Raw genomic sequence first — 8,390 nt, forward strand, 5'->3', positions numbered from 1 at the left:
AGTTGATGAAGAGAAATCGATCAAATCACTTACACCCCTTGCATTCTAAGCCCCTCAATTGTAAGCAATAACTTTTGCTGAGGGAAACGGCATCACTGAGCGAGTATTTTTTCTCTTTCTCTCTGGACTGAACTGTCATTCAAAACACAACAAAGAATTGATCGAGACTCAATTTGTGTAAGTATTACAAGCTCTAATTTAAACTTATATGATATGGATTTCGCTTTACTTTCAGCTATCCAACAATGGATATGCTGCAGCAGGAATTTGCCGTGCAACAATCCGAGCCGAGCATCATCTTAAAACAGATCCCTGCACCGATGGTAAATATCCTATAGTCGGGTTCCTCCATGGCGGTTATTTGGCATTCAGAGAACGGCATTCAGCAACGGAATAGGCAAAAGGATTTATATTTAAAGTATCCAACGAATTCCGTGATCCACATTGTCTTCGGTCACTTTACTGTGTACTGATGCGCTCCATTCTGGAATCAAATGCAGTCGTGTGGTGCCCGTATCATTTAAACTGGATAAGTAGATTCGAATCAATACAAAAAAAAATCATTAGATACGCGCTCCGTAGTCTTCCATGGCGAGATCCGTTGAATTTACCACCATATGAAGAGCGATGTAGGCTCCTCGGGCTTGACACGTTGGAACGCAGGAGATATGTTGCCCAAGTTATGTTTGTCGCAAAAATACTTTTGGGCGATATTGACTCAGCGGAAATATTGACACAACTGAATATATATACGCACCCTTCGACAGCGGGACTTCCGGTTACTAGACGGTCGTCGTTCAGCATATGGTCAATATGACCCCATTCGATTTATGGCGACAAGATTCAACGAAGTCTATCAGATGTTCGATTTTAACTCTTCTGCTGCAGCATTCAATCGAAGTCTATTAAATGGATAACACCCAACATTGGAAGACTGAAGAACCACCACGATCAGCAGCTTTACTGTATACATTTTATTATTTATGACTCTAATTTTATTATTATGATTTATGAGAATGTTTGTTTTTATGTTTTTTCTCTGTACTAGTAGGAAGTAGTAGTAGGAATTATGAAAAGATATGAGGTTTTTATGCCCTTTTGTGTGAAACATCCAACAACTCAAAAAGACTTTTCCTCATCTTATCGGTACATGTGATATCATTAAGGCAACTAGCCAGATGAGAAATAAATAAATAAATAAAAAAATATAAAAAAAAGAATGGTAGGAATTTCCGACACTAAGAAGATCCCGGGAATTATACGCGTCATAATGTTATAACTATCAGAAACACCGCAACAAAAAATGTGTTTTGGTATATTATAATATATGCTGCATGCAGTGAGGAAGACGCTAGGAATCATTCCCAGCATGAGACGTTTCGATTTTTTAATTAATTACCGTCCATCCGACTCTAACTGCATCAGGAAGATTTACTGACTTTTGAAGGCTCAGACAAGCTGATTGACAGTTTATTATACATAATGCATGAGAGAACACATTCAGGAACAGAAGTAGTTTGAGCAATGCAGTTTGTGTGATTTTGTTATCCATTGGGAATTGTTACGTTAACGACTATAAACAAACCGTTATTCTCACAATGTCCAGTATGAGAAATCCGTCAATCTAATACCAGACGATGTTAGTGATTAATATGATACAGGGGTATATTGTAGAGTTGTGTATCACAGCTACTGTAATTGTGAGGAAATGTTGATCAAGCTAAGTAGTAATGCAATCCAAAAATGTAATACTCATTAATTGTAATTTTTTTGTGTGTGTATATTGAATAAAATAAATAATTTTTCATCGACGATATTTTTCAACTTTTTTTTCAATTTTCATGAAAACAAATGCTGCCATCGAATCGAGCAGTTTTGCATCTGATCGACGCGGTGTGTTTCGAGTGTTGACTCGAAATTGGTTGTCAAATACTAAGGATAGGTCGACAAAATGATTGCAAAATGGCACGATATCGGTACCGTTATCGACACCATTTTCTGGGACCGATTCGACACAACAAAGTAGTGTGGGATACTTGAACTGTGATTCGTCAACGAAGAACTATGTGAGCACTGCACAGTCATGCAAGGACCATCACCGCTTGTTAAAATATTGCGACATCATCCTCCTATACTAATCTTAATTTGAAACCTTTCCGACAATCCCACGATACTTCTGAAAGTGTTTCGTACGATTTCAGTAAAACTGAAAAGATTGTGACGCGAACCTTGCTGCGTCGATCATGTCCAGTATTCTACTGTATGCAATCGATCCGTTTGTTCCAGTGAAGATGAAACGTGAGGATACCAAGCCTGCCTGGTCAAATGGTGCCCTGAAGTATCTTAAAAGAGTGAAGCAGTCTGCTTTAAGACAGTTTAGCAAGCACCGTACAAGAGCAAAGTATCTGAAGACGAATGCTGAGTATAAACAGCTCAATAATCGTCTCTACAGTGCTTATCAAGACCGTCTGCAGAGTCGCCTTAAGGTAAATCCTAAAAGGTTTTCGTCTTACGTCAAAAACCAACGTAAGGAATCCGGTTTACCATCTACGTTGACCAACGGTTTAATGGAAGCTGATACGACTACCGACATCGCTGACCTGTTTAGCTCTCAGTTCTGTAATGTGTTTGTCAATGAACACATCGATCCGCAGGATGTTGCTGCTTCTACCAGAAACGTACCTCGACTTCTTGCTTCTGAGCTGGATTTTGTTATCACTGACGATAGAGTAATTGCAGCAACTAAGAACATGAAAACCTCCACAGGATGTGGTCCGGACGAGAGGTAACACTTGCGTTGCCTCTAGCGACACTGTTCAATCTGTCCTTATCTTCGGGTGTATTTCCGAGATGCTGGAAACAGTCGTATGTTTTTCCAGTATATAAGAAAGGCCACAAACGGAGCGTTTCGAACTACCGAGGTATTGCTGCATTATGTGCCACCTCGAAGTTGTTTGAGCTGATCGTGCTTCAGGCGTTAATGCAAAGTTGTTCACAGTATATCTCATTGGAACAACACGGATTTATGCCTAAGCGTTCCACTAACTTGACGTGCTTCACCTCGTTCATGATACATCAAATTGAGAATGGACTACAAGTAGACGCTATCTACACCTACTTATCCGCAGCGTTTGATAAGATGAATCATCGAATAGCAGTAGCTAAATTTGACAAACTTGGAATGAGCAACCAAATGGTCATCTGGATCCGATCGTATCTAACTGGTCGTAGCATGTCCGTCAAAATTGGAGATCACGTTTCATCACCGTTTCCGGTTTGGTCTGGTGTTCCGCAGGGCAGTCACCTAGGATCATTTTTGTTTCTGCTGTACATGAACGATGTCAACTTCACGATGAAATGTCTGAAACTCTCGTATGCCGATGACCTGAGCTCCACTACGTGATATAGCAACCGCGAGACGCATTATTCCTGCAACAACAATTGGAAGCTTTTGCCGAATGGTGTCTAAAGAATCGTATGTCGCTTAACGTGTCGAAGTGCTCCGTTATTTCATTCGGGCGTAAACACACTTGTTCACGCCAAAAAGGGAACTTCAAGAACCACACTACATTTTAAAGCTTATCGCCGTTATCTCTCTCGTTTAGCTTGAGATGAAAGCTTTTCCATTGTCATACCGTAACCGAACGTTCTGCTCTTTTTTTTATCCCATTTATTTATTTATTAGGCTCATTATCCGTAACAGAGCATTTTATCTGTAACAGAGCCGGGTTTTTATCGTGTACATGTACATATGTTAATGTTTCTATAAATTGTAAATTACACAGTAGAAGTAGTAGCCATTTAGGCGTTAGGTTTTCTGTTCCATTATATTATGGTAAATTACACTGTAGTAGCCATTTAGGCGTAAGGGCATTCTATCTGTTCTTCCATTGATCAGCAGACCGGACATCGGAGACAGTTGATATTGATCATTGTTGGGTTATTTATAGAACAGCAGCCCGATGTTTCTTGCAGAGCAGAGCAGTTGTATGGATGAATCGATCTAATTTTGACCGTGGATCGGAGTTATTCTATAACAACACAAAGATGGTCAATTGAGGGCCCTGAGTTTGAACTCACGATCGATCGCTTAGTAAGCGAACGCGTAACCAAGTGCCTACGAAGACCCCCTTTCGTTCTGCTCTAGATCTAAATCCAGTCTAGATAAGAGAGAAAGTCGTAATCTCTGTAACAATAGGCGAACAATTACTCAAGCCAGGTTCTACAGAGGATAGAAGCGACAGAATTAGTCAGTCTGGAATCTGCAATCGTACGAAATAGATCGATTTCCAAAATTACCATCTGTTTGTAATTTATCAGAATATTAGATTTTTTACCTGAGAATAAAATACAGTTCAAATCCATCCAAATTATATCTTATGTGCGGAATCAACACTCTCTTCTGCTTTGACTACACATTGGCAGGCGCACAACTCAAACGCGAATCAACAGTCAAGGACTTGGGGATTTTGATCGACGCTATAATGAATTTTAAAGATCACGTCAAATATGCTGTATCCAAAGCCACTTCGCAACTGGGGTTTCTTTTTCACTTTGCCAAAAATTTAAGGACGTTTACTGCCTAAAAGCCTTATATTGTTCAATTGTGCGTCCTATCCTGGAATACTCATCTATTGCTTGGTCACCGCACTACCAAAATGGAACACAACGCATTGAATCTGTTCAAAGGAAATTCATTAGGTTTGCACTTCGTCACCTCAGCTGGAGGGATTCTTTGAATTTGTCAAGCTACACAAGCCGATGTAAGCTCATCAACCTGGAACTATTGGACGCGAGACGCAAGATAACGAAAGCATGCTTCGTTGCAAATCTTCGTTGCAAATCTCTATCGATGTCCTATACTGCTCAGTATGCTGTACATTAATACCCTTCGTCGTCATCTACGATCACACTCATTTCTCATCATACCTCATGCTAGAACGAACTATGGCCCACATGAACCAGTGCGGAGTATGTGTCGTGTTTTCAATAAGTTGAACTTTTTGTTTGATTTCAATGTGTCACAAGAATCGAATAGGCCTCCGAGAGCTGCGGTTAACCGCAAGCAACTTGTTGAGCCACGATTGATCTTGGGATATTTCAACTCTCACGGAACTGCCTGGGGGGAACAGTACGACGACAATCGTTCATCGATGATATATGATCTTTGTAACAGCTTCAATATGACCGTTTTGAATACTGGGGAAACAACACGTGTACCTAAACCTCCTGCTAACCCAAGTGCTCTTGACCTCTCGCTTTGCTCGAATTCATTATCGTTAGATTGCAAGTGGAATGTAATCCAGGACCCCAACGGTAGTGATCACTTGCCAATCAAAATTTCCATCACCATTGGGTCGAATTCTTCTGAATCTATAAACATGGCATATGACCTCACAAGACACATTGACTGGAAAAAGTATGCGGACGCGATTGCTCTAGCCATCAATTCCAGAGATGGTTTACCTCCATTGGAGGAGTATAACTTCCTATCTCGTTTGATCTATGACAGCGCAGTTCGCGCTCAAACGAAACCCCTTCCAGGTTCCACCATTTCCCGAAGGCCTCCCAATCTATGGTGGGATAGCCAATGTTCCAAGCTTTATCAGGATAAATTGAACGCATTCAAAGCTTTTCGGAAACGTGGAACCATTGAAAATTTTCAGTTGTATTTGGACCTTGAAAATCAATTTAAAAACTTGATCAAACGAAAAAAAAGTGCTTATTGGCGAAATTTCGTGGAAGGTTTGTCACGAGAAACGTCAATGGAAAAAATTATGGAAAGTGGCTCGAAACATGAGAAATCGCTCTTCGATTCTACTCCCGTGCAAAAAATTGTTCGAGATATACCACAAGATAGGTGCGATCTTGATTCCAAGTTTTCGATGGTAGAATTCACTCTTGCTCTCCTTTCATGTAACAATTCTGCTCCAGGATCGGATCGAATTAAGTTCAACTTGCTGAAAAACCTCCCTGGTGTTGCGAAACACCGCTTGTTGAATTTATTCAATCGGTTTCTGGAGCATAATATTGTTCCAGATGACTGGAGACAAGTACGAGTTATTGCTATTCAAAAACCCGGAAAACCCGCGTCCGACCTCAATTCGTACCGCCCAATAGCAATGCTGTCTTGTATACGGAAATTGTTGGAGAAATAATCATGTTTCGCCTTGATCATAGGGTTGAAACGAATGGCTTACTCTCAGATACACAATATGGGTTCCGCAGGGGCAAGGGAACGAATGATTGTCTTGCGTTGTTTTCTTCAGAAATTCAAATGGCTTACGCCGAAAAAAAACAAATGGCTTCAATATTTTTGGACATAAAGGGGGCCTTTGATTCTGTTTCAATAGAGGTTTTGTCAGACAAATTACACTCTCGGGGTCTACCGCCTCTATTGAATAACATGTTATATAACTTTGTGAGAAACATTTGAATTTTTCTCACGAAGATTCGGCAGTGAGTCGGGTCTCCTATATGGGCCTCCCTCAGGGCTCCTGTTGAAGCCCCCTTTTGTACAACTTCTATGTAAGCGACATTGACAACTGCCTTACACAAAATTGCAGCTTAAGACAACTTGCAGATGATGGAGTGGTGTCTGTCGTAGGATCAAATGAATCCGACTCGCAAAAACCCTTACAAGATACTTTGAACATTTTTTCAACCTGGGCCATTGGGCTAGGGATCGAATTCTCCACGGAGAAAACAGAGATGGTGGTTTTTTTCTAGGAAGCATAGACCAGCAAAACCAAAACTTCAACTTTTGGGTAAACCGATCACTCATGCTATGTCATTCAAGTATCTTGGGGTATGGTTCGACTCCAAATGTACTTGGGGGGCCCATATTAGGTATCTGAGTAAAAAATGCCAACAAAGAATAAACTTTCTCCGTACAATTACCGGCACCTGGTGGGGAGCCCATCCCGAAGATCTTATATTGTTGTATCGAACAACTATTCTCTCAGTGATGGAGTATGGCAGTTTCTGTTTTCAATCAGCTGCCAAAACACACCTCATTAAACTCGAGCGAATTCAGTATCTTTGTCTCCGTATTGCGTTGGGATGTATGCCCTCAACGCATACCATGAGTCTCAAGGTTTTGGCAGGCGTACTCCCACTAAACGATCGCTTCAATTTATTATCTCTTCGTTTCCTCATCCGGTGTAAGATTATGAACCCATTGGTGATCGGAAATTTTGAGCAGCTTATCAAGCTAAATTTTCATTCTGGATTCATGAGCTCATATCATGAATTCATCTCCATGCAGGTTGATCCTTCTTCGTATATTCCCAACCGTGTTTGTTTTCCTGACTACATCAATTCCTCTGTACATTTTAATCTGTTCATGAAGGAGAAAATCCATGGAATTCCAGATTATCATCGATTGGGGATCGTTCCTACGATCTTCAATGCAAAGTATGGGCATGACAATTGTGATAATATGAACTTTACTGATGGGTCCTCTTTGAATGAGTCCACAGGATTTGGAGTGTTCAACGACATTTTTAGCACCTTCCACAGTCTTCAGAATCCTTGCTCAGTGTATATTGCTGAATTGGCAGCGATACACTGGGCGCTGGACAGCGTCGCCTCACGACCTGTTGAACACTGTTACATTGTAACGGATAGTCTTAGCTCTGTCGAAGCTATCCGTTCAGTGAGGCCTGAAAAGCACTCGCCGTACTTCCTTGAGAGAATACGAGAAATTTTGAGTGCTTTATCCAGACGCTGTTATGTCATTACCTTTGTCTGGGTCCCTTCACATTGCTCAATTCCGGGTAATGAGAGGGATGACTCATTGGCAAAGGTAGGTGCAATTGAAGGCAATATTTATCAGCGTCAAATCGCCTTCAATGAATTTTATTCTTTAGTCCGTAAAAATACCATCGCTAACTGGCAACGTAAGTGGAACGAAGATGAATTGGGTCGGTGGCTTCACTCGATTATCTCTAAGGTTAGCCTCAAACCATGGTTCAAAAATCTGGACTTGAGTCGGGACTTTATTCGCACCTTCTCTCGACTCATGTCCAATCACTGTTCGTTAGACGCGTTACTCTTTCGTTTTAATCTTGCCGATGGCAATATCTGTGCTTGTGGCCAAGGTTACCACGACATCGAACACGTTGTTTGGTCGTGCGAGGAGTATCTTGTTGCCAGATCGAAAATTGAAAACTCTCTTCGGGCTAGAGGAAGGCAGCCCAATGTGCCGGTGAGAGATGGCTCGGTTAGACCTTGATTACATGTCTTAAATATATGTCTTCCTAAAAGCTATCGATCTTCGTGTGTGATTGTCCTTATATCCTTATATTCTCCTTTTACTTTTCCTTCACGATAAATCAAATCCCTTCTTACTAACAACAGAATAAGGTGAAATGTAAATACATATTAGA

General features: G+C 40.9%; 1 protein-coding gene across 1 annotated transcript; it reads left to right on the forward strand.

The window, feature by feature from the left end:
• Positions 1 to 2,243: 2,243 nt before the first annotated feature.
• Positions 2,244 to 3,403, forward strand: LOC129773349 (uncharacterized). The gene is made up of 2 exons (XM_055776948.1): positions 2,244 to 2,785; positions 2,851 to 3,403. The coding sequence occupies exons 1-2, from the start codon at positions 2,244 to 2,246 to the stop codon at positions 3,401 to 3,403; spliced, it is 1,095 nt and encodes a 364-aa protein (XP_055632923.1).
• Positions 3,404 to 8,390: the final 4,987 nt, after the last annotated feature.

The sequence above is a fragment of the Toxorhynchites rutilus genome, chromosome 3, assembly GCF_029784135.1.
Source record: "Toxorhynchites rutilus septentrionalis strain SRP chromosome 3, ASM2978413v1, whole genome shotgun sequence".
NCBI lineage: Eukaryota > Metazoa > Arthropoda > Insecta > Diptera > Culicidae > Toxorhynchites > Toxorhynchites rutilus.

Coding starts and splice junctions, on each gene's coding strand:
- LOC129773349 (XM_055776948.1), top strand. CDS start 2,244: ATGTCCAGTATTCTACTGTATGCAATCGATCCGTTTGTTCCAGTGAAG. Junction 2,786..2,850: donor GGATGTGGTCCGGACGAGAG/GTAACACTTGCG, acceptor TGTATTTCCGAG/ATGCTGGAAACAGTCGTATG.